We start from the raw sequence: 26,638 nt of genomic DNA, 5'->3' as shown, positions 1-26,638 counted from the left end.
ATTATAAGCACAGTGCTTATGCAGTCAGACAGGATTTGCTATTGCAGGCAGTACACCAAAAGTCATTTGCTTCTTGGATTAATAGAGTTTATGACATGGTGGGACATTTAAAGGGTCTTATGAAATCACACTTTATGTTGTCTTGTTAACCTAAAAATAGAAAATGGGAGAAAATAAATTCCTAAAGAATATTATAGAACTAATTTTTGACCTTTATTTTTTTTGTACAGTTAACAGTTTATTCCAGATAAATGTACCTGACCATATAGTCTGAATCGTTTATATTGGAAACTTTTTCCTCTTTCTGTGGTTGGAAAGAAGTAAGCCACCCTGAACATTTGTACAGGCTAGTGACAGATAACCAGTCTAATAGCTGGTTGATTTAAAAATAAAAGAAAATAAGAAGTTGATCAGAAAGTTCAGGAAATCAATCACAGCTTAACCTTATATCAGACTAGCAAACCTTGTCTAGAGAGACTGCCTTTGAAACCAGACTGTCATCCACTCAAAATTAAACACTATGGAAAAAGATGCATTTCTAAATATTCTCGGACTCTTTCTACCTTTTCACCTAACTGAAATGTTCCCTCATGCTTAGGATTTAAGCTTTTGCTCCACAAGAATGACAAGATGTCTTTGTCAGAAAACATGATTTAAAATTTTCCTATGCACTTCAGGGTATATTCTAAATCTTTAGCCTTTTATTTGCTAAAACGAAATTCAGATTCTGAATCAAAGGTCTAGCAGATGAGAGAAATACTGCTGCTGTTCTTATTTCAGAAAAACCTGTGTTAAAGCTACTTGCTAACTACATCTCCGGAGTTAATTGCTGGCAAAATTTTGTGTTGTCTGAAAATTTCACCTCCAGTAAGTTAAAATCAAGCTGCAATGAGCGGCTACCCACCTAATGCATTTTCAGATACTTCAAGGTGCTTAGTACCATAAATATTCTATCAAATTACATGATTATCTGAGATTGTTTTATGAGATGAAATGAATTCTACCGCTTCAAACTTTTATTCTGTCAATAAGAAAATGTATATTCCTTCCTATATAATGACAATTTAACGGCAAGAAATGTGGCAACAGCATCACTATTTGCAGTGCTTTCACTATTCTTTTGTGCTCTTGACATTTTCTCAAAATTTGTAATTGTTTCATGCTTTGCTATTTATCTGATGATAGGACATCAAACTATGAGCCATTGAGACAAAAGGGGAAAATGTTTTCCATTCTCTTTTTGTGTAAGAAAAAATTACACTTTAAAAAAAAATAAAATTACCTAGCCTATAAAAAAAGTTCTACTTTTTATAGGTTTAAAAAAACCTGTTAGTTTTAAGGCCCTTTTGGGTAATGTAAGGAATGAATCATTTGCTTTGTTCTGATAAGTATTTTGATGATAAGGAAAATAATTTGCATCTGTTATGTCACTACTTAAAATCAGATACACATCTCTGTAAACAAACACCCTACTTAAAATTCACTAGGCATCTAAATGTTAAAAAATAATCTAAGCAGCTATGACTTGATGTGATGATTATTCAGCTGAAATACTACCATATTTTTTAAAAAAGAGTTTATTCTAACAAGTTCTTTGATTTTTAAAAAAGTTAGATTAACATTGTTTATAGCTTGCTGATGCTCATATCTTGTTTTCACCCCTAAAAATGCATTCCAACTGGGAACAAAATCTCTACTGTTTGCCTAATTGTACCCCAGGGTGGGGTTGGGAATATGTCAAGAAATAAGAAAACAGCAGCTTTAATAAGCATACAATGCAATTTAACAGTTCATAAAACAGTAAAATTTAATCCCAGGCTGAGAGATTTATTAAATCTCACTCAGCAAAATGGTTTTGTGGGATGTGTTAGCAAGTAAGAATTAAGTGAAATGATTTCAGGGGCAATAGATTTTATTACCCAAGGAGGGGAGGAACTAGTTTTGCAAGCCGTTTCTTCTTAATTTCATTCACTCATTATAATTGCCTTGAGTAGGAGAGCTTTCTGTGAGTAGAAGTATGTTGGATCTCTGGAATTTGTACGCATGCTACTACATTTGTCAGGCATCATCTAACTGAAATAGCTTCTGTTGGTGGTCTTGTGCAGCAGTTCTTTTAATGATTATTAAAGACTTTTAAATCTAATACAACTTAAGCCTCTGTCTGTAAGACAAAATGACTCCTATTAATTTTCTTCGTTTTGTCATTTTTGCATCCATGCTTGTTCTTCCGTGCTTTTTAGCTTCCCTTTCTTCCCTGGCTTCTGTTCCTCTCAACGGTTGTTCTCAGTCTTTGTCTTCAAAAGCTACAGAAATGATGCTCTTTCAGTCTCTTTTCTAATGCTTCTGCCTGGCAGAGCATTCCTAAATCTGCTTTATTCTTCCAGACAGTTGTTACTTCCCTGTGAAACAGTATGCTGACTTGTATCACCTGCTTGTGTCCCACTTGTATAAATGTTAACGTATCATTCAACTGTTCAATAAATACTTTTTAAAAAATAAAAACTTTTTAAAAGTTAATTTCTCCCAATACTTTTATTCCTGTAGCCTCATATGACAAACTCCTTGAAGACACTGCTCAGAGTCCAAGCGTGCCCACAGATATCTTACTTAATGCCACACTAATATCCTAATGAATTGCTGAAAGAACTTTTCTTTCATTGTTGCTGCCCAAACTGTGTTCAAACTGTAATACAAATTTCTATAGGGTGTATATCCCCGTAGACATATATGATACTATGATACCCAAGAGACTATTTTAGTGAGCTTGGCTAGATTTGTTGTATTTTGGACTGATAAATCCTTTTTTTTTTTTTTTTTTGTTCTTTTATCGCCTTGAAATCATGCTTAACTTGAGGTAGGTTAAGATATATAAAAGCATTTATTTGCTTTTACATTTTCTAATACAGTTAGAAATATTTAAGAAAGGCTAAGACATACCTGCTCTACTTATGTAGGTTAACTTGCAAAGGTTTTTCTCTCTATCTGCAGGTCTATTTTGCTGTATTGGTTTGCTGCAGACTTTCTTTAACTCAGAGCTGACTGGAATTTCTATACCTCTTATGTCTTGAGTCACATTCATTAGGGAGAACTCTTTCTTGATATGGAATGGCATAGGGCAATTTAGCTTTTACAGTTAATTTCTTGTCTAATTCTTCCTGAATGTCCTGAAGGACCTTTTCTCCTGAATCTAGTTTACAATATGAAGTGTCAACCTCATTATTGAAAGCTGTGTTTCATCAAGCTGTGTATTCATAACTTTATAGAATGAAAAAAAAAACAAACGGGGCAGGGACAGAACGTGTATGATATTTACTATTTACTTCTGAGTGAGGACAGGTACGATGACAGTCACTTTGTGGCTGTAAAATGAGTATGGCATGGCGTGATTTACCCTTCTGTCTTCTTTTTCAATTATAATTTAAGACCTATGATTTTATTGCAATATAAAACTGTATTTAAAAAATTAGTTTAATCTTCTAGTGTGTAAAGAGCTAGTAAAGAGTAAACTTAAATCTATATTTAATTTGATATTCAAATTTTTCTGCAATATATATATATACAAAGAAACTATTTTTGTGCCTCTTACAGATCTGTGCCATCCCAAAGAGTTCATATTATTGAACATACTTGTGGTATGAATATTTCCTTTGGACTGTTCTTTAGGCTTCACTTGTCTTGATGTATATTTCATTATGTGATTAAACATAAACCCTTTTATTATTGTGTCTGTTCAATCTAAACTGTTTCATCTCTGTGGTAAAATCAACCTGTTCTATCTTTTGTTATGCAGATGACTGGAACCTTGTAGAAGTTCCTGAACACGATAATTTTGAGCTTTGTTATTATTACAATAATATTATAGAAAATTATCTTTCATGTATATATAAAACGTAGAAAATGACATTAAATTTTAGGAACTACATTTAAAATACTGACTGGCAGCAATGGAATATATGTACATCCCATTAACCATAAACTGTAATTGCCACAAATAAAATAACAGTAGACAGTTCCATGGAATTTTGTAATTCTCCTAGTACCCTTTCTGAGAAATCATTTCTGAAAATGGAAAATAGTACACATTATAGTGATTAATATAACACCATACAGACCCTGAATAGTTAGATGGTTTCTCTTCATCTTCTTTTCCAACCATTCTTTGCTTAACGTTAGACCTGAAAAAGTTAAAGAAAATTTGCTTCCTGACCGGGCAATAGTAGAATCTATAATAAAGAAACTACAGATTTTTATGAGTAAATCTTAGCTTGTTTTTGTGTGTACACTATCATAGTTTCTGTAGTTCATATCCAGTAATTTTTAAAGGCAACTATCATATTCTGTCAAACGGCTTTTAAGTAAAGTAATAGAGAGTGTTAGTAATGAGAGCTCTTCCACACTGTAGGTGGTTACCCCTTCCTGACTTGAGTGTTGTCAGGCTTTTCTCACACCTTTGCTCTTATCTGTTTTTCCTCAGCTTGTGTAAAAGAAAGGAAGTGGAGTCAGGTTCGATGATTAAGTCAGTCTTCAAAGGAAAATAATGATTTTACTAAAACCTGCACAGAGGTCTCTTTCTGTTTACTGTGATCACAATGGAAATAATCTAGAAAATAAGACTAATATGGAAAAAATGAAAGGCAGGTGGTGGGAAGTTGGGTAGAACAAAAAAAAGGAAGTTTTTTTTTTGTTTATGTAATATGCCGTTTATTCTTTGGTTTTGTAATTAATAGTTATGTATTGTGTGTTAAATGATCAGATAAATGAGAGAAAAATAAGTAACTATCAAAGGAGAAGTAAGGCTTAGCAGGCTAAGGAGATTGATTATGGGGACATTTTTGAGGACTTCAAAATGAATAAATATGCCATTGTGAATCCTTATTGTGCAGTGTGTCCAAAATAATGTTATTTCTCCATAAAAATGTTATGCTGGGGACGGGAGGACTAGGCTGTCCTGTTTATTATATTTCCAGTATCCACTACTTGCTCAGGCTGTTAGATCAAAGAAACAGAGGTGCCATTTTGGAGGCCCCATCCCTGGAAGTGTTCAAGGCCAGGTTGGATGGGGCTTTGAGCAACCTGGTCTAGTGGAAGGTGTCCCTGCCCATGGCAGGGGAGTTGGAACTAGATGATCTTTAAGGTCCTTTCCAACCTAAGCCATTCGATGGTTCTGTGATATGATTCTATGATTCTTACTCTCTTAATTGTACTAGGTCATCTCTGTTCCTCATAAAGCTGACTAGAAATAGTCTGGATATATTGGGAGTTGAAAAAAAAACAAAACAAAACAAAACAACAACCTTAATTTGCACCCAATATTCTATCCAAGGCATTACTGTTTGGTAAGAAATGAAATACAATTTATGTGGGCCAAAGGAAAATTCAGTCCTTCTGCAACATGCCCTGCCTTATGTACTCACACACTTTTCCCCAAATGGGAACGTAACATTCTCATTACGTTCTAAACTCTCGCAGGGACAGGTACCACAAATACAAGCTCAGCGAGAGAATCTTGTTGCATTATGAAACAGGCATGTTAACACTTTGTTAAACGAGTGATCACAGTCAGTCTGAACTAGGTTTATTTTAGAAGGTACTGTGGTCTGAGATGGCTGTCTGTGTAGCTAATGGAAATTCAGTAACAATTTATATTATATGAGGAAATAAGTTTCAGAATGCATTAAAGACTCCACGTGAATTGCTTTTAACATGTTCACACGTTTTCAAGGACTTTGCTAAAAAAAAAAAAAAAGTGGAAATTATTCTTTCACTTTTATGCATTTATCTGGATACTTTTGTCATGGTCACCTAGGAAACAAATGCAGATATACGTTTGCAAGCATTTACATTCAGTTTCATTTCGTTTTTGATAGAGCTAATGAAGTCACACTTGAAAAGAATTTAAGCCTTATTTTAATTAATGCACAAAACTTTTCAGAATACATTAGTGACCATCAGACACTAGGAAAAACCCTCTGAACAGTTTGGCCTTTAAAATGTAGTTGGACTTATTTTACAAGGGCAAAATTTTACTGACTAGAGACAGGAAGACAGAGATAACCTTGAAGAGAATAATGAGCTGCATATAGAAAATATAGCTATCCTGCTTAATGCAGTAGTACTTATTCAGATAATATGCAGGTAAAGATAGTGTAAGAACTAAAAAGTAGAAAAGTATATGCATACTTTACTTATCAATGGAAAAAGCTTGGCTCAAGCAATGCAATATTTCAAGTGAACTGTACGGTGTCCTCCCTTGAAGTTTTTAGTGAGCCAATTCAGTTTGACACAGAACTGACTTGAGAATCAGAATACTATGTTTCAAGATTATTTTTTTTTTTTATTTCAGTTTTGTTTTGCATGGAATATTTTGATTGTTAAAGAACTGTTTACAAAAAGAATTGCAGCAGCAAAATCTTTGTTTTTGCATAAAAATCTAGATCTATTTAATTTATGACATATTTGTAACCTGATACTAATTACAGTAGTGACTGGTAAATGCAGATTAATATCTCCACCTTGTGATAGGACAGGACCTGTCAATTGAGTTATAGAATATTACGTTATTGCATTTTCTTTCTCATTTGCTTTGTCTTTGATGAAGATACATACTTTCACATCTTTTCTGAATCAAATATTTAAAATTTTTATTGTGAAAAATCCAGTTTTGTTAGATTATCTGGAGAGTTTCAAGGTCCGTTGTAGAAAAATTGTATCTGAATTTAATTCTGAGACAAATTTTGAAGTTTTATTCCTTTTACACACATAAAAGCTTACATTCTGCGCCTCCACCCGCCCCCCCTTCCTTTTCCTTCTTTCTTTTAGAGTTAAAGAGATATTAATTTGCTTTTACTGGACATGACTTGAATGAATAAAGTCAAGTTCAAACACAAAATTAGACAGTGTAAACAAATATGTATCATACTTGTGAGGAGGCTGTCTTTAATAATACCTTGCACTTACCATAAAAGTGTTTTGCAAATGGTTAAACACTCTAGTCCATATACAGGTAATCTTTATATTGTGAGTGGGATAATTTATTTAGCTAACTAAACCTTTTTTTTCTTTTTTTTTTTTTTTAAACTCTTACTTGGCCCTCATCTTTGACTCCTTTTCTGTGGAAAAAGTTCCCCAGAGTCACTGAAAAAAATTGGCAAAGAGGGCAATTATGAGTTCTTGTGAATCTTCTGATCTAGGGAAAATAAACTAATATTTCAAATAACTCATTCTTCTCTGGGATCCACACTGGATCAAATACTAAGAACTAGAAGTAAATTTATTAAGCTTCTCTTTTCCATTGACTTATTTCATATGTCACTCAATGTAAAAAATTTCTTGGTGTTTTCAAGTACTTCACAGAGCACCTTTTAAGTAGAAGACAATATTTCTTCACAGACTTTTATTAGTAATAGATTTAATTAAGGGGAAAAGCAATCACATTAGTTTAATTTAACATTTAATTGAAAACCTGAGGGTTTTTTCATGCATTCAAGCTGGTTTTAATCATCTGTATTTGAGTAATTGAAATTTCTTCAGATCGTGCCTATATAAGAGTTCCAATTTTTTTTTTTTATTGTAAATTACGGAGGACTACAACTTGTTATAGTACAAGTTGAAATATGATTTTTTTCTGTTTTAAAGGGTACTATTTCTGATATAGTTCACGAAGAAACAGAATTAGCCTAGCAATGCTTCATCTTAAATTAATGTTAAACTTGATTGCATGATAAAAATCATGTTTTCTAAAAATAATGTACCTATTTTTGCAATTTAGAGATAATTCTGGAGCACTGAGACATGAACCAGAGAGGAGTGGTTTATAGGTACATGAAATCCTCATATAGTTTGATGGAGCTAAATACAAATGTTATACAAAACACTGCTATGCAAATAAGGTGCACACGCAAGTCACAATTCAATGTCATTAAATGTGGAATCTGCAATTGTTTTTAACACTTAACTGTTAATTAGGCACAGGTATTCCAAAAGCAGTTAGCACATTTGTTCAGTCAGATATCAAAGGACATCTATGGTCTTTAATGTACTGTAAGTCTGAAGATGGTTATGAAGTCCATGATTCCTCTGTTTTGTAAGGCTTGCTTGGACTTTATCTAGATGTCAGAATGTGAGCCCTTTCTTTCGCTTTTTTGATAGGTCATAAGATACAGACCTAGATCTCAGGTTGCAGCTGTAGTGCATAAGCAGCCCATTTAGTTTCAGGATTTTCAGCTGATTCTTGACTAACCTACCAGCCATGCTGAAGGTCACTAAAAATCATATCTTTTGTATGTTAGAAGGGCAGAAAAACTCAACAGAGAAGCAGCTTGTCAGTTCCATTACACGGGGAAGGTTTTTTCTTGGCTGAGGCCCAAGCTATAGTGGGTTTCTTCTGCATCAGCTTTGCCCATGTAGGTTAGAAACCAGTAAAATACACAACCTTGCCAACCTCCTGTCCCAGTTCCAAGCCCCCCAAACTAAACCCCTCTCTACAGTATTGATTAACCATGACAACTAAGCATGTGACAAAAATCACGTATATCTACTAGAGCCTGTCACGCCTTTGACATCTTTGGGTGCAGTTGGGGACAGAGAAGAAAAAGACCACCTCTGAGGAGGCCCCAGGAGAAATAACAGATTCTGTCTTTAATGACAGAGGACTCTTTTTCTACCTTCTTTATACTGAGTCTAGCTCCACCAGAGCCCTTTCACAGTGAGATAAGAGTACTTGCATCCAATTTGTTAGACAATATTTAGCAAGTAATTTAGCAAGACTCAAAAGTGATTATACAGAAACACATGTGAAAAATAGAGGCAAACACAACACCCACAGTGACAGGAGATAAAGGAATGCCAGAACAGTATTGAGAAGAAATGTGTAGTATCCAACTGAGTTCGGGATAAAAATCAAACACAGATTGGTACTTTCTCTCTATTTGAGATGTATTGTGACTGAAATCACATCTGATTAAGGTGTTACCTCTAGTGTTAAAAGCTTTCTTGTTACTTGACAGAGTCAACTGAAAAACAGACTTGCGGTCACAGACATCTGTCATCTGACATCTTAATCACCTAACTTAATCTCTTTCTATTTAAATTTGATGATTTTTTTTTTTTTTGCTTCTGTAGTTGTAGAATTTTTTTTCTTTGTAGTTGTAGAAATACAAATGACAGTATCATGAGCAGTATTTTAGATGGGTTTATCTGTATCCAATCAAATCATCATAAATACTAAGCAGGATTGTCAAACCAAAAAAAAAAACCACCACAAGCCATGGTTCGGAAACTGTACCAAGATATATTTGTGAAATACAACATAATTCTTAAAAGGTTTATACAATTTGACTAAAACAATATTAATCTCATTTTTCAAAAAGATTCTTTTCTTGTATTATGTGTAAATGGAAACATTGTAACAGGTTTCTAACTGAAATTCAAGAACCATTTCTTCTCCAGAAGTTTCTACTTCTTCTTCTTTCCAGACTGCTAATCTCTGTTTAGATAAAATAAAGAATCCTAAAAATTTAACTGGGGACATTTCCATCCTGGTCCCCAAGCAGACTCTTCCTGAAACCTGCAGTACATCCTGTACCACAAACTGTAGTTCCAAAAGTGTGATTTAAGGAAGAGAAAGTGGTATAGACAAAAGGCAGAGAGACATAAAGCTTAGAAAGCCTAATGAACGAGGATGCAGAGCTAGGCCAACAGATATCAATTCCTACTGTCTCTCAGAGGAAAGGTAAAGTGACCAACCAAGAAGAGAGCCTAACCCACGAATTCAAGTATATACTTTATATCTTTTCTTGAGTTCTGTGTTGTCTATTTCTCTTGCAGCTAAATCAATGATTGTACCCCATGAGATGAGTGCAGTATTGAATCACTAAACCAATGTATTTTTGAGTATATGGTTCTATCTGTCTTTATGCAGTACAAACATTTAAGCCTACATTTAACTTTAATCTTCCTACACAAGGTGGATTGTGGAATCTCATCCTTTGTAAATAAGGGATTTATCTTGTAGCATCTGAAAGTCAAACAGGGCACTCTACTTCTAGCCAGTGAGTAGTTTATTTTGTGTGCAATTAAAAGAAGTATATTCTGATTTAAACTTATTTCCAGTGAAGCAATATTCATCAGTCAAATATGAAGAATATTATTGGAATTTGAATTACTTCTAAAACCGCAGTTGCTTTTTTAATGCTTCCACTGGAGTTGACTGTCTTGTCATCCTACAGATTTCCAGCTCAGTGGCTTATAAAATGTGACAAAAAGCCATGTTGCTCTGCATCTGGCATAATGTCCATTAGATTCTTGATGATGAGTCTTATCAGTTCTGTGTCCAAATTTATATCTAATTAATCAGTTAATGCTGTTTTTGAACTTCTGGTTGCTTCTTAATGGGCTGGTTTTGCTGAAGTCTCACAGCAATTTCCTTCATTGGTGCAAGAACTACAATTTTAGAAGTAAAGCTGATTAAAAAAAAAAAAAGTTTGCATTTCTAAGCCAGAATAATCTGTTGTACTTATTGTATAGTTTATTTAAAAAACTGTTGTCTAGACTCCAACTACTGCCAAGTATTGCTTCTAGAATATTAAACTTTGTATGACGCTTACTCAGCATGTCATTCCAACTTTTTGGTGTTTTGCTGCCTCCTTGTCAAATACCAGCTTGCCTTAAAAGCACTTTAATGCCTTGAAGATAATGAACAATTTGGCAGCAAAAATGTTTTTGGACTGATTTGGAACCCCTGCATAAACTACTTGCTGTCTGAGATCATTGAAACCTATTATACTGGCTATTTTAAAATTAGGATTTATTTCTGTTTGAATTTTGAAATCTCTCCGCGTGAGAGCCATTTAAATGTAAACGTATATTTTCCCCTTTACCAGTAGCTTATGGGCTATAATGGTAGAGCATTTTTGCATTTTTATGTTTAGTTTTATTGTAAAGAGCCTGGGGATGCATTTGCATGAAAGGCACTATATAAGCTCATTTTGTATTGCATTGTATTGTATTGTGACAAGTGCAATAATCTCCAGGTTTCCTATCCATTAAAGAACTAATTTCACAGCTCACTAATTATGTGAATGAGAAGGGGAAATAGGTCGTTTTTCTCTAAGGTATGCTGAGCAGATGGCATAGCATTCATTTCCACCAGCTGAATCTAAGGTCCTCTCTTGCTTTTGGTTCCAAGGCTTGCCTCTGTTTATCAAAGAGAACAGGAGAGAGATGTCAGTTTCTTGTACAGCATGACAGTGTGTACTGAGAGGCTGTCTCTGTCCTTGCTAATACAACACTAGCTAGCACATAGCAGGTATAAACAGCCTATTTATTTAGGGCGGGACATGGAAACCATTAAAATGAATGTGCATTTTAACGCAATTCTAATTTGCCTCTGATTTATAGAAGATACTGGTTAGATCTGTCCTAGGGATTTAAACTGATGCTCATAAATGTTATTAATGAATGGGTTGAGTACCTTTGGGACTGTATCTAGTCTGTAATTTCAAAATTGAAAAAAGAAATATCTCCTTAGCCTGTGCGCTTTCCTTCATAGGTAAGGTTTTGCTGCATTTTTTTTTTTTTCCTTCATTTTACTCATGGAAACAACTAACTTGAATCAAACATGCATACAGTGATTTATATAGCCCACTAATGCACTGCTTTTTTAAAGTAACATGAGTAATCAGAGATACCAGTGTTCTCCTGCGATCCTGAAAAGTCAGTATTTGGGCCCTTATTTCAGTATTAAAAGGAGAAAAGCTGCGACCGAAGGTCCTAACACATTTTATGTAGGACTTGGCAATAAGGCTGTATTTTACAGTACTACAAAGGAAATCAGATCATTTTCTCCCTGTAACATAATAAACAGTGCTAATTTTTTGTTTCCTTCTCTCACTTTTGTGCTGTCATGTTTTTGTTTTGTGTTCACGGTTCTGATTTCATTCTAATTTCAGACGGATGCAGCGCTAATGTATGATGCAGTTCATGTGGTGTCAGTGGCTGTCCAGCAGTTCCCACAGATGACTGTCAGTTCACTACAGTGTAACCGCCACAAACCGTGGCGCTTTGGGACCCGCTTTATGAGTCTCATTAAAGAGGTAAGTCACTAATAAAGTATCCTACTTCATTACTTTCCTTTCTCCCAACTCCCGTTTTCTTTTGTTCCCACTCTACTTGAATTCCACCTTTTTTTTTTTTTCAGTAGATGTGAATTTCTCAGATTGTTATGTGTAAAGAGTTTAACAGGCAAGACAACATCCTAATTTGAAAGTGGGTTTTCCTGAGGTATTAGTTGGAACAAAGAAACATAAAAGGGTGAAATAACTGCATTCTAAATAAACATTTTTATTTTTTTTTTTAGATAACTGGGGGGGGGGAAGAGCTGGAACATTTGTCATGTGAAAACTCAAACCGTTAGACTTACTATGAAAAATTCAGCAACTAAATATTGGCATAAGTTCAAACTTCAAGAATGAAGTTTACTCGCTAGTTTTAATTTTTATTTTTTTTTGCTATGGTGAATTAGTATATGTGTCTTCTTATGCTGTTTAGATACTGATAGACAGTGATTTAAAGTAAAGCTAGGAGATTTACGGTCCTAAAGGTGAACACTGTAGAGTATTCAAGTCTCTTGTACTGTAAGTAACTCCTAATACAATATTTCTTGTTCTAGATGTACAAAGTACTATGATAAAGAGAACTATTTGCAATGGAATATAATCCTGGTTTTAATATTGGTTCCTTTTAGGATGATAATTTCCTTTTCCACATTCCCGTCTCTACTTTAGTATAGTTTTACAATTCAGTAGACTTTAAGTTATAAAAAAAATGAGGATATTGCACTTTATTAAAAGTAAGGAATCAGCTCTGGAAGACTGGCTCAGTGACCTCAATTTTTGCTATCTCAGTGCGGTCTCAGCATCTTGCAAAAGAAAAACTATTTGAATGAAAATTCCTCACAGAAAAATGAAATCCAGCATTAAAGAGAGAGATTGAGGCTTGAGGGGGAGGAGAGGGGGAGTGTGTGGGGCATGTAGGGAAACAGAAGGGGAAATGCGTGCCTGAATGATAGAGGAATGAAAACAAAACAGCCTTTTATCTCATTTAGTAAGAAGAGTCTATTGGCTAACATGGAAAATTGCTTAAAAAATTGTCTGTGAAGACTGAGGAAAGGTTGATTTAATTAGCAAGAAGTGAATACAAAATATTTTTTTAAAAAATCAGCCACAAGGTAAATTATTTAGAAAAAATGAATAATTAATGTGCCCATTTTGGCAGAAGTAAAATTTGTTCTTTTTGAGCAAAAAAAAAAGGGAGATCTATTTGTTTATAGAAATTGTTTTTTCTTTCTCCACAGGCCCATTGGGAAGGCCTCACAGGCAGGATAACTTTCAACAAAACCAATGGCTTAAGGACAGATTTTGATTTAGATGTTATCAGCCTCAAGGAAGAAGGTCTTGAAAAGGTGTGTAAGAAGTTTACCTCCAAAGTGATGGGAAACAAAACAAACCCCCACATCCTAAACCCATTTTCAATAACATTTCATGTGTTACGTGAAACAATATACCTGTTCTCAATTTGATATCTGGTTTCAAAGTCTTCTAGTAAAAGCTGTTATCTTGATGTTTGACAGTCAGTGGACTCTGTGCTTCTAGCCACATTCTTAGATTCAAGAAGACGGGGGAAGAGTGAACAGCTGGTCCTGGAGTCATGCATTAATATACTTTGTTGTCAATCTATACTGAATTTAGTTTCAGTTGCGATTCCAATCCCATTGCCAATCCTCATGTGTGAACCTGTAGGTATGTGTATTGGTATTTTCTTTACATCTAACTAATTCAGGAAGAATTACCTCAAAGAGAATGAAATAAAATAACTTCATTTTGGCATTTTTCTATGTTTTAAGAGGGAAATTTGATTCTCTTCTTGGAATGCAAAGTTTCTATCTGTAAGTGGTACTGAAAAATTAAGAATACGTAGCCTGACAAGTTTGTCTGTCTTCTGACATGAATTTTTCTTGTGCAGAGATGGAGTAAAAGACCAAAGGATTGAGAAACACCCTTTCTGTGTAGCTTAGTATTGTCTATATTTGAATTAAAGGCCTTGAAAACCACGTACAGCTATTTGGCCTGCCTACATGAGACCATGATGATCTAAAATCAGATCATCTTCCCTCTCTTCTCCAGCTACCCTGCCATGGAGAGGCAATGCAGAAAACTGCAGTGTCTCACATTGTTGTGATCAGCAAATAAAGGTTCTGCAGTTTGCATCTGCCTTGTAGTTTGTATTTAGTTGTGGTGTTCAGTGTTCTTTAACCACTATGTTTTCCTTCATCTTCAGATAAAGTTTCATCAGCTATTGCCCCAAGGTAATATTGTGGCCACAAATAAAATGAGAAATTAAGGGAAGGCACCATGCTGCAGAGTTGCATTTCCTTTCTTCTATAAATCATTGAATGGAGAAGCTAGCACAGACAACATATTTCTCAAAAACTTTCCCCCCAATACTAGTTTTTTTGAATATTAATGTTCTCTTACTAGGAAGATCTAAAAAAGTTCTGAAGCCATGAGCTTGCTTTGAAACACTTATTTTTGAAAATGTCCAGTGACAAACCTATGATTAAAGGACTAAACTATATTTTAAAACATTCAGCAATGCACTGATAGTAAAAATTCTTCCTATGAAGTATTCCATGACAGGAGCTCTGGAAACTTAAGGGAAAAAAAGAAAAATCATGTAGGAGCGATTAGATTTGAAAAGCGAATTAGCTTTGTGTATGAGCAGAATAGGTGCAATGCAACCTGTCTTCCTTACTGGAAGCAGAAATGTAAGAATTGATGACAAGGGAATAGCTAAATAAGTCAGTAGTGGCTGAAGAGTCACTGAAGTGGTAACTGTTGAAAATGAGGAAAGGAAGACTCTGTAATCTAGGATGACTTTAGAAACATTGGGTGGCTTTTGAGAACCATCAAGCAAAGTGAGTTTTCTGGAAAATAAAATCTTTACAGTGTACTTAATTTCTTTTCAGGCAGAAATGCAAAATAATTAAAGAAATACAGACTGTGTAATATATTTGTCTTTTAATGACATATGTGATACTATGTCTCAATGCTATTAAATAAGAATTGGCTTTGTTGCAAAATTCTCTATGTGGACTGGAAATTTTCTGAGAGAACATTGGTGTAAAATATTGCACAATAGATGTGCTGTGGGCTAAAGGAATGATATCTTCCATCTTGATCTGTGTTACATCTGTTTTTATTTCACCATCAGTATTGATATGAAAGTAGAAACACAAAAGCATGTTAATTTAGTTCTCAGTTGAAAATATGTTAGGAGATATGTACTCCACTGAAAATATAGAAATAAAAAAGTCTACAGAGATCAGAAATATGGGAAGAAAATAAAAGTCAACAGGAAATACAGTACTCTAAAACACATAATAATAGAAAAAAGGAACTTGGGAAACAGTCATAATGAAAGATATGTAACAGAAAACAGAAATAGTTGTAAAAGGATATGGATGTTTAAAAGCAACCAGCATACGCTTGAGCTCTGTATACAGAGGTTCACAGAAAAGGAAGATACTTTTGTTACCTTCATGGCTCATTTGGCCATGCAATAAAGGGTTGTGATAATATTAGTTTTTCACCAAAATGTGCTGAATATCTTTGGAAAGAGCAGTAAGAATTAATTACCGTGTATCAGAAAAGTTCAGGAGGTAGGACAGTGCTAGCAAAGAATGATGAGGAATGCTACACAGATTCAAAGACACCAATGAGCAAAAGCAGAGCAGTTTCTGGAGGGTGTAGTAATATGAGATTAGGAAAAGGAAAATTAAGGTCTATGCACATTAGATTGAATTGCTTTATTATGTTTAGGGCATTTTACTGAGAAAGAGAAATCAATGCTGACAAATAAATGTTTGTATTTGAAGAAAACTTGGTTATTCTGAAAGAATATTGACCCTATTCTTTAATACAGGATAAACCATTAAACTCTAGAGCAGGACACTTCCTAGTAAAGAGAGTATGTTTTAGCCAGTCCTATAATATATAATATTATATTTTATATAATAAAAGAGCTGTCTCAAAGGGTTTTTTTCCCCACAAGATTGTCTTCTGTTAAAGCTATGATGAATCCCTCTCCCTTTTCTCTGTCACCTCCCTCCCACCCTTCACTTGTGCACTCTGTCTCTCTGCATCACCCTCTTTCCCTCCTGCTTTTTGCTGCTTTCTCCTTCTCTCCCTTCCCTCTTTCCCCTCTCACCCTTTCCTCTCTCTCTCCCTTCCCCCCTCACCGCCCAGTTCCCTTTCCATCTAATCCCTGTCCACTGACAAGTGGATTCTTCATTTCTGACTCTTCATCTCTTTGCTCTTCCCATCCCCTTTCTCTCTATTTCTTCTCTCTTCACGAACCTTTCCCCATCTTTGTCCTTATCTTGTTCCCAATGTTCTTCCCAAACCACCAACTTGTCCAGCCTCTCTATCTACTTAGAATTCCTGAATAGTTTTTATTTATTCATTTATTTATTCATTCGTTCATTTGTTTTGTGGGATGAAAGATGATGGGGACATGGGAGTTATATGTGTCATATTATGTGTGTCGTGTTTCCATACTGTAAATAGTTATTATTTCATCTATCCTCCTTCCAAATAAGGGGGAAAGATTTCTTATGTGAAGACCAACAGTTCAACCCAACAGTTACAGCTGTAATCTGTAATGCTTTTGTGACAAAATGAGATATCTCGAGGATAAAAGTATTTATGGAGGGGAGAGCAAATAGTTATTGTGAAGTATTTCTAAAAGACATTTTTTTTTTTTTTTGAGATTTTGTTAAAAAAAAAAGAAGTCGTAGATAAATTTCCTGGTTTGTATAATGGGAAATGACCTATGTATTTTACGTGCAATGCTGAAGTCAGTGACAACAGAAAAATTGCTTATTCATTTAAAAAAGATGCTATGTGTGATCTCAGATTTTACATGATACCTGTTCCTGAAAGTCTTGAATGAGAGGTGATAATCAAGCATCAATCAATAAGAAGTATGTGTTTCCAAATAAAAATTCATGTCTGACAAAAATGATAGCTTCTTGTAAAATGAATAGATGATTGGAATACTGCTAATGTAATACACAACAAAATTTGCTGACAGTTAGTCTGGACACACTGAAACTATTTATGGTTAAGCATAATGAAAATCCCAAACTGTGGCAGGCCAGTATAATAAGCAAATTATCATTTAAATTACCATCAGTCAGTATTTACACTGAAGCAGCATCATGAGGAAAATTATTTTATACTTCAGGGAGATAATAAATACCTGAATTTAATACCACTTTTGATATGAAAATTTGTCACTTAAGAAGAATTACATTTGTTGAATTGAGATGTTAACAACCAGCTTGAAATCTTGCTCGGGAATCTTGCTTGTTGTAATTCATTGTCCAGCATATTAATGTAAGATCTTGTTTTATTTAGATCTTTATTAATGACCTGGGGAAAAAAAAGCAAGTGGCATAAACAGAGGGTTTTGTAAAAGTTAGAGAAAAATGAAAGTGAAATAACAGATCTATGGAAGCCAGAAATATTGATATTAACATGATATTTGGCAAAGAAGGCAAGCATATTAATATTTCTGAAGAACGCAAAATAAATGAAGCAATTCTCATATGGGAAATACAGAAATCAGAAGAAATAATATTACTCACACTGGTGTATAAATAATTATTTTCTTGATGTAATCACTGCTATTACTTACTACTCTACAAAATACAATAAAGAAAATATGGTAAACAGTAGACACATTTCTCAATTCTTCAGCGGTTAAATATGGCTCTGATTTTGGCTGCATAGTTAGACAGTTGGTACCACTGCAGAAGGGCAATGATCCTTTCTAATACAATGCTTGTGGCACTTCACTGTCAGCAGTATGTATAGTTTCGGTTGACTTGGAGCCAAAAAAGTTACTTCTCTTAGGAGAGTTTTGAAGGAAATTAGCAACAAAGAATACTTGCTTATTCATAAAGATAAATTTATTTTGCTCAAACATGCTGAAGAAAGCTACCTAAATCTATGGATTTTTTTGTGAATAAAATCTCATGAAACCGATGCTCGGTAAACTACTATAGCGTATGTGTAAACTCGGAAATGTTAAGTTTCAGGAGCGTGCAATGCTTCTTTGTTGGGGGGGGTTGTGAATGATTGTACTGGTTTTGGCTGGGACAGAGTTAAATTTCTTCATAGTGGCTTGTATGGGGCTATGTTTTTTACTGAGAATAGTGTTGATAACACACTGCTCTCTCAGTTATTGCTGAGCGATGCTTACACAGCGCCCAGGCCTTTTCTGCTCCGCGGACTGCCCTGCCAGTGAGTAGGTTGGGGTTGCACAAGAGGTTGGGAGGGGACACAGCTGGGACAGCTGACCCCAACTGATGAAAGGGATATCCCAGACCACATGATGTTGTGCTCAACAATAAAACTGCAGGGTGGAGGTTGGTGGGGGCTGATGTTGCTTGGGGATTGGCTGGGCATCAGCTGTTTGGTGGTGAGCAATTGTTTTCTGTTGCATCACTTGTTTTTCTTGGTTTTTTTTTCTCTCTTTTTTTTTTTTTTTCTTCCCTTACAATATATGTGTCTTTTTTAATTATTAAACTGCATTTATCTCAACCCATGGGTTTTCTCACTTTTACCCCTCCAATTCTCCCCCCCATCCCAGTGCCGGGGGAGTGAGCGAGTGGCATGTGGTGCTTAATTGCTGGCCAGGGTTAAACCACAAAAATTATATTGGATTGAGCTTGATAAGGGCAGTAACTTTGATGAGAGCCTGTGTGTTACCAAGAAGAAATAACAGATGAGATTTTTTTTTTAAATAACTTGCAGAATTGTGATTGGCATGACTAGGAGCAGATTTTTAGTATATGACAAATTGCATTTTTATTTTAAAGAGGAAACATGCTTTAGACACGCTGTAGGAGATAAACTAGATTCATGCTGTGTCTTTGAAAAAAAATGGGATAAGAGGTGGCTACCACTTACTTATAATACTTTTAAATTTACATAGCTATGTCTAAATTGTCACCTGTGAACTTTTTATTTGTATGCAAGCTTAATTTATACTACAGCCTATAAAAATTGACACATCTGAATATGCCTTTCAAATTATATATATGCTTAACTACATAGATCAAATCGGAAATGGATTATGTTAGTGATCAATAATCTTGAAAAGAAGACAATTTTGAGGTTTGAGAAGGTTTATGTCTTTATTCTGATACCAAATGTACTGCTAAATGTCCCCAAAATGCATCTAATATTTCCAAAAGAGACTAGTAACTTTGAGCTGAAGTCCAATACAGCTTTCTTCTCAAATTCCTACTAGATTGCTGAGCAGACTATTTAAATTTTATGCGAAGGATTACTGTAATCAGCACTCTCCAACCTAGATAAAGGTCCAAGAATGTATCATAATTATCTGTAATTATTCTACTGCATGAACCTATTAAGTTTTTAAAAAAATCATTGTACGTATTAACTAGTTTTCAGTATTCAGAATTTGAATTATTCATTCTGATTTAACAGGTCTGATATTTTTACTTAGCTTTTATTATGTGGTAAGTACTTTTTTCTAGAGTATTATTCCTTCAGTAATCATGCCAATTGTATTTTACTGTGAAATTAAATTAATATTTTTGGAAACAAGAACAATTGTACCAATCTTTTTTTGGGGACTGAACGAACAAAATACTTGAACCCCAAAGAACCAAATTGATTTTAAAGTTGTGTCTGCATTAGCCAAACTTCTTTTCAGTACTTGCTGAATTCTTTCCTTTAGTAATGACACTGATTATTTTTAAACACTTCTGGTGAGATTTAGTTTTGAAATGGTACTATTGAACTACTGAGTAGTAAATATTGTGAAAATTATTTAGGAGGTTTTTTTAAGTGGTATAGGATTAATTGATTATTTGGAGACCTCAGAGTGTACCTGCATAAAGGTGAATGGCAAACTTTTCTTGTGGTGCATGAGAAAAGAATCTCTAGATTCATCTAGTCCAGTAGTTTGTATCTGAAAGTGACCAGTTGCAGAAAACTGGGGAAGAATATAAGAAAATGGCAAGCATATTGCAGTACTCCACCAGAACACTCCCAGAAACTCCACTTATTGAAGCCTAAAGGAATAGCGTCTTCACAGGCGGAGGTAATTTTCTAATAAATACCGAGTTTGAGAAAATGACGACTCTACAGAGTTTAAGCACATATTTCCTAATTTTTCTTTTTATCTACCTTTCAGTAATGATTGTCTCAGTGGTCATAATCTCCAATGACAGGAAAAAGATGAATTTGATGTTAATTTCCTATTAGTAGGATGTCTGACAGTATCACAAACGTATTTTTCATTTGGATTACGGGTTTAGGACTTGTTCCGTACAGTTATATAATGAAGGTACATTGCATTGCCACCATTGTCTTAGATCAGATGAAGCAGCTTAACTGAGAGACTGCAATCTACTTCAGATTTTTCTTCTGGAAACTGTTTTATTAAAATAAGAAAAAAAATATTGAAAAGATACTAATGTGGTTTATCAAAGCAATGATAAAAGAAAGGAGATGTCTGTCCAAACTTTCTGCAGGACAGCAGTAACCTGATAGTTACCTAATAGTGAAATACACGGAAGCTTCGACGCAAGTTTTTATTCATCCAAGTGTAGTTAGGAAACTGTATTCCATGTCCTTGAAAAGGACTGCAATTGCCACATTACAGGATATTCTATGATATTCAGTGATGAGTCTTTTAGCAGCTCTTGGAATTGTTTCAACTTGAATAAGCTGGTTTTTAACTAAGCTAATTCTTTGTATAGCAGAGATTCTTTGTCTCACTGTGGAGCACAATGTCGGCTTCATGGGAACTCATGGTTTGGGTCCTGTGCCATGGATAAGCGTTAACATGTTCAAACTGGCATGCTCACTCCAGAATAGTCTAGCCATTCATTTAGGGGTGTTGAATGGAAGAATAGGGGATCAAGGGCTTGACAGCCTCCCCGTGACTGTATCTGCTGTTTGAACATTCTCTCTAAGGTGTATGTTACAATATCTGTTTGTTTCACTTTTTAGGAAAACTTGAAAGTTTGTGGGAAATAAATATAATGCAGTAGAAGTAAATTGTGAGTTGTTTGAACTGCAGTTATATGTAGTAGAGTACCTTGATTTGCTTTTTCTACATTTTTGGCATTTAAACTTTTCTAGTGAAAACACATTAGCAATTTTACTTTGTTCAAAAGGCTACTTTAAAACTAAAACACTCTGCTTACACAAATAGAAAAGAATGGATTTGCTGCACTGTTTATTCACAGTTTTCTCTAGAGAAGATGCTTGTGTGATTTGGGAGCTATACATATCAGTGGTATATCAGAATCTGTGGCATAAACTGTTGAGTTTGAGCTCATTAATAAAGATAGTGCAAAGAATGCCTTATTTGGAACATCCAACTTCTGTTCCATTTCTTAGATTTTTGATTCACAAAAGTTGCAATACAAGTACAATTAACCTCATTTAGACAAGTAATATGATAATTTATCAAGACAGAAGTTTATTTTTAAAGCAATGTTGTTGATAGTTTTTGTCAGTTTAGATGGACGTAGTTAGATAAACCCCAAATTCTAACAGTTGATAATTATTCATTTGCTTGAGGCTGTGGCTATGTCAAAAAGTAGGGGAGTAAGTATTTCAATTAGCAATGTGTTAGCTTTTGCCAAGATAAATTTGAATTGGGAACTTGAACTTGAATAAAGCATGTGACTTAATGGATATAGGATTTGAAATTGATCAAATAAGGTGATGTCATTCCCTTAGAAATTTTGTGCTACTTTTGTACCTGAAGTTGAACCTCACAGAGGAGATAAGGGCAGCTTCAGTCATGGGAAGAAAAAGCAGGGACAGGTTCAAGTTCCAGTCTTTGTCACTCCATGTTATTCTGTTCTAGTTTGGTCTTTCTTTGAGGTAAAAGAACCACTATGATTACCATAATTAACAGAATATTGCAACTAAAAGTTCTTGATCCTTTTACAATTTCTTAATTGTGTCCAAACTGCAAGGCTGAGCATTGCATTTTGGGTTTCATTCAAGTCACCAAGTGAAATAATGTTAAAAGGGTAAATGAAGAAAAGGGCTTTGGTAGTAATCTTTCGTTTCAAGACTTTGAAATGATCTGTTAGATGTTGTTTTCCAATTGTATTTCTGAGACACATGTGTACCCCTTTCTTCCCTTCTTGATCCTTGTGTCAGTTTATTAGGCACTGAATGGCCAAAATTCAAGAATCGCAGACATTTAGAGTGTTTTCTTGGAACTGGTTGTTATGCAAAGAAGAAAGATAAAATATTGATTTCTGTGGAACACAAAATCATAGAAAAAGAGAATTTTTCTTTTCTCTGTTACAGCTTCCACTGATTCATGCTCTGCTGTATTCTTGGTTTTAGAAATAAAACTCCATTTAACCCATACCGAATTGCATCTTGAACTCAGCAGCTATACTGCAACAAATCACTTAAAACTATGAACAGTTTCTCAGGAATTGATTTGAAAGATTTAAAAAAAAAATAAAAATTGTGTGTGTTTATGTATACAGCTATAAATACATACATATACATACATTCACAATCAAACCTCACAGAATTTTTTATATTACTGTTTAGATATAGTTTTAAAATACCTTTACCTTTTATTACAGGTATTGCTTAGTATTTCATATGATATTTAAAATGCTTTCTAAATACAAACAAGAAACATTTGTGATTTTGGTTTGGACAATGGAGTAATGCACACATTCTGATGTCTAAAAATAGATTGTTGTATTTACTGCTTACTGCTTACCCATTTTAGTTCTATAGCAATGAAATTGCAGATAAATGATGTATCATGTGCCCCATTACTTACTAATTAGTGTGTGAGACTGTCCTTGAACCTTAATGCATAACCCTGGACCTCCTTACTTAGATAAAACTCCTGTTGACTTGACTAGAATAAGAATTTCAATGTATAAAATGTCAAAAGGGCTACTTACTGAGCATTTATCTGTAAATCAGTTATTACACTTAAACTAATTTCAGTCTTCTCCATTACATTTTCCCCAAAACGTCTTTTTGCTCTGCTGTTCTCTCTGATCACTGGTAAATCCTTCTGTAGAGACAAAGCTCTCTGCTCTGCAAATGAGTTTCCACCTAACTATTAAGTTATCTTCAGATGCAGTTTATCTTGAAGAATGAAAGTTAAATGGAAAATTAAGTATTCAGAGGAGCTTCAGACATTCTGTGCATCATTTTCTCACTTAATGTCACAGTTCACAAACCACACTTTGAGGTATTGTGAATCATATTTTAAACAAGCAGACTTTGAATGCAATGACAGAGAATAATGGAACAGGGTTTAATAATAAATATTAGCAATCTTTTTTTTTTTTTTTCTCCTGTAGCAGTCTGTTTTTCCTTATAGAATTCTTCTCTAGATGCTGAAATGTAACTAATGGACAATTTACACAGTAATTTGCTGTTTTATAGGTTGGAACTTGGGATCCATTGAGTGGCCTTAACATGACAGAGAATCAGAAAGGAAAACCAGCAAACATCACAGATTCCCTGTCCAATCGCTCTTTAATTGTTACCACTATCTTGGTAAGCAATTATATTTGCATTTCCAGAAATACCGTCATACAGGAAAGCTAACACAATATGCTATACAAATTACAACAGTAATAAACAGTCTGTAGAATACAGTACAGTTACTCACCATTTACTGTGTCATGAATGAACTCCAGTTGTTAAGTTAGTCATGGATATTTACCTTCTTCTAAATTGTAAGTAAGTTATCCTAATTTTAGAGTTATGTCGGCTGATTAGTAATTTCACTTTCCTTATTATTGACTAAAATGTTTAGTTTTCACAAAGCTATTGGGTTCAGCACCATGTGAGAGGAGAAAAAAGTGTTCATTTAAAAAAGTGTTCGTTTGGCTATTAGCCTGACGATTTTAGCCAGCAAAATTTATTGCTTTCATTTGCTAATCTAACACCATGATATTAACTCTAAGGAAAGTACAAAGTATTTCATATTTTTGAATCATTGTTACTACTTTATTATTAAGTTGAAATTTTTAATCATGCAGAAATTTAATTGAGATATCATTTGAACTAGATTGAAAGTAACTTCTTTTTCATCGCCATTGTTGATGAATTCGGAGTGGTGAATGACATATTTTTTACTTATACATACATATATTTAGTTATGTAAAAATAAATGTTCATGTTATAGTTTTGAAATAGTAATTTTAATTTCAACACAAATGAAAAATTTTCCAGAAGTTTCTGCTGCATTTGTCTGCTGCTACCATTGTCATGAATTTGCAGATATCAAAAAAATAATTTGCTTCCCAAGTTTTATTCTTTAATAAGAAGCTTTTACCTACCAAAGTATATTTTGACATTTCGAGCTAGAATGGATTGTCATTGGTGCATAGATACAAATGTCAGTGTGTTTTCTAACCTTTTATGTAACATAAACCGTATAATTTCTTCCAGTGAGTAAATTTTTGGTTACTTATAAGGTCTGTTTTTATTTGAAGTTTTAAAAATTATAGAAAACCTTCTGAAATCCTTTATTTCATTTATCCCACGAGTTGAAAAATACATACCTGACATATAACTTATATAGTTGGATCACGGCTGAATCATTTTCAGACATAAGTTCTTGTTGTGCTAAGACCAGCACAGTTTTACCACAACTTTTTTTTTGTACGATTAATTACAGTGTATAAACATATAATCACTTGGTTTTGTGTGTGGCTTTTTTTTTTTTTTATAATATGTAAATGAACGTCTTATAGTCTCTTAAAGTAAAAGCATGCTTTCTAGAATATTAGCCTTTTTTCTTCCCACTTCCCTTCACAATTTTTCAAATTTTGTATATATAAGAACTACTGCATTATCAAGTAAAGTTGGTAATTCCAATTGACACCCCTATACTCCTGTTACATTGTATCCAGATATCCTGCCTAGGATTTTTCTTTAAGCATTCCACTGATACAAAATGATGTTTCACATTTTTCCGAATTGCTTTCTAGAATTATGGCTTTCCAGAATATAGTGCTATCTCTATTAGTGACCCATTCCCTTCAGTACACAACCAGCCTTTATATAGTCTGCACACTTCATTAGCAATCATTGCACACTTGATTCCAGATCAGTGATAACAATACTGGGAAGAGGATCAATCGCTGCAAGATTGCATAGGAAACACTCAATAACTGAGGGTGTTTCAAGTTTATTTATGTTTTAACATCTACCTATTGATGAGATTTGAGTTCGTACACTCTATATATCATATTGATTTTGTAGAGTGATACTTGCATGATTTTGTTTGAAATAATGATCTCAAGAAAAGGTAAGCTGGACAAATGTATCAATAAGCTCTGATTTTGGCCTGGTAAGCTCACGGAAGTAGATTCATGAGATTTATGACAGCAGCTGTTCCAGTAATCAAGGATACCCTTCATCTTGAGGGATAACTTTTGTCTAGTGGAGTTTTATAAGCAACTGGCCTCTGCACATACCTAAATAAAATAATAAATAAAATAAATACGAGGACTTTAAATTGGTGTTACGTGTTGCTCACTTGTAACTGCCTTTTATACTTCAGTTATTGTAAGAGTGGTACTCAGAACAATGAAATGAACAAAATATTGTTCTGGTGCAGAAAGCACATGTACTAGGTTACTTTTGTAGCTCTATCTTTTTGTGCTTAATAAATACATTTCTGTTGGACAGAAAGCATATTACTGAATATTCATTTTGTAGCAATGCAAGGGAACAATATAAAATACTATGGCTCCTAGAAAAATATTTCCTTCTTCATCACTTTCCTTTTCTCTCCTTCTTTTTTTTTGGTCTGGCAAATACTGCTTTACAAAAAGGCAATTCTCTCATTTAAGTTGTTCACGTGATTTTTCTATGCTGTTTTTTCATTTTAACAATTCTTTATGATAGTCTATAGTATACTACCAGATAAGGAGTCTTGATTGGTTTTCTCTGTGGTTTGTTTCGATGTTCACTTTTCTTTTAAAGATTCCAGTCTTTTATTTTTAATTCTGTCTTCTGAAATTCTGAATGATATCTTTTTCCTTCTTTATATTGTAATCATTAAGATCTTTACAACTGTGAGTATACTCTGCTTTTTCAGTGGTGGCTGAGTCTACTGAAGACAAAAATATATTGATAGGGAAAACAGTAATAAATAAACTACAATTCATAAATTCATCTACTGCAAGGAAAGATGGACTATGCAATATTTTTTGTCTTGAATTCTACATAATACATGTTATAGGCAATAATCTGAAACATTATTCCTTGGTTTGGTTTATGAGTAATTCAGTAGCTCTAATATGAAAAGGGGTCAGGATTCCCAGGAGTTCATCACTTCTGAGAAGTCTACTGGCACGTAGTTTTAGTGCAGAAGCACATCTGGTTTCCAAGTTCCAGAAGCATGTCTGGTTTCCAAGTTCTGGTTCCATAGCAGCCCAAAGTACCATCTGAACATGTCTGATGGAGTGATGGTCAGCTTTTTAGTGGGGAAAAATTATATATAATAATAATAATAATAA

General features: G+C 34.1%; 1 protein-coding gene across 1 annotated transcript in view; it reads left to right on the top strand.

Annotated features, from left to right (window-relative positions):
* GRIK2 (glutamate ionotropic receptor kainate type subunit 2) overlaps window positions 1-26,638 on the top strand; it is a gene marked incomplete at both ends in the record, with an annotated part of 413,581 nt that overhangs the window by 206,603 nt on the left and 180,340 nt on the right. Inside the window, 3 exons of the mRNA XM_082481392.1 lie at window positions 11,949-12,092; window positions 13,352-13,459; window positions 23,547-23,660. Of these exons, the coding sequence (XP_082337518.1) occupies window positions 11,949-12,092; window positions 13,352-13,459; window positions 23,547-23,660 (366 nt within the window). The remainder of the gene's footprint in view (window positions 1-11,948; window positions 12,093-13,351; window positions 13,460-23,546; window positions 23,661-26,638) is intronic.

The sequence above is a fragment of the Vanellus vanellus genome (assembly GCF_965231255.1).
Source record: "Vanellus vanellus genome assembly, chromosome: 3".
In the NCBI taxonomy this organism is placed as follows: Eukaryota; Metazoa; Chordata; class Aves; order Charadriiformes; family Charadriidae; genus Vanellus; species Vanellus vanellus.
This window is presented reverse-complemented; position numbering and strand designations above follow the sequence as displayed.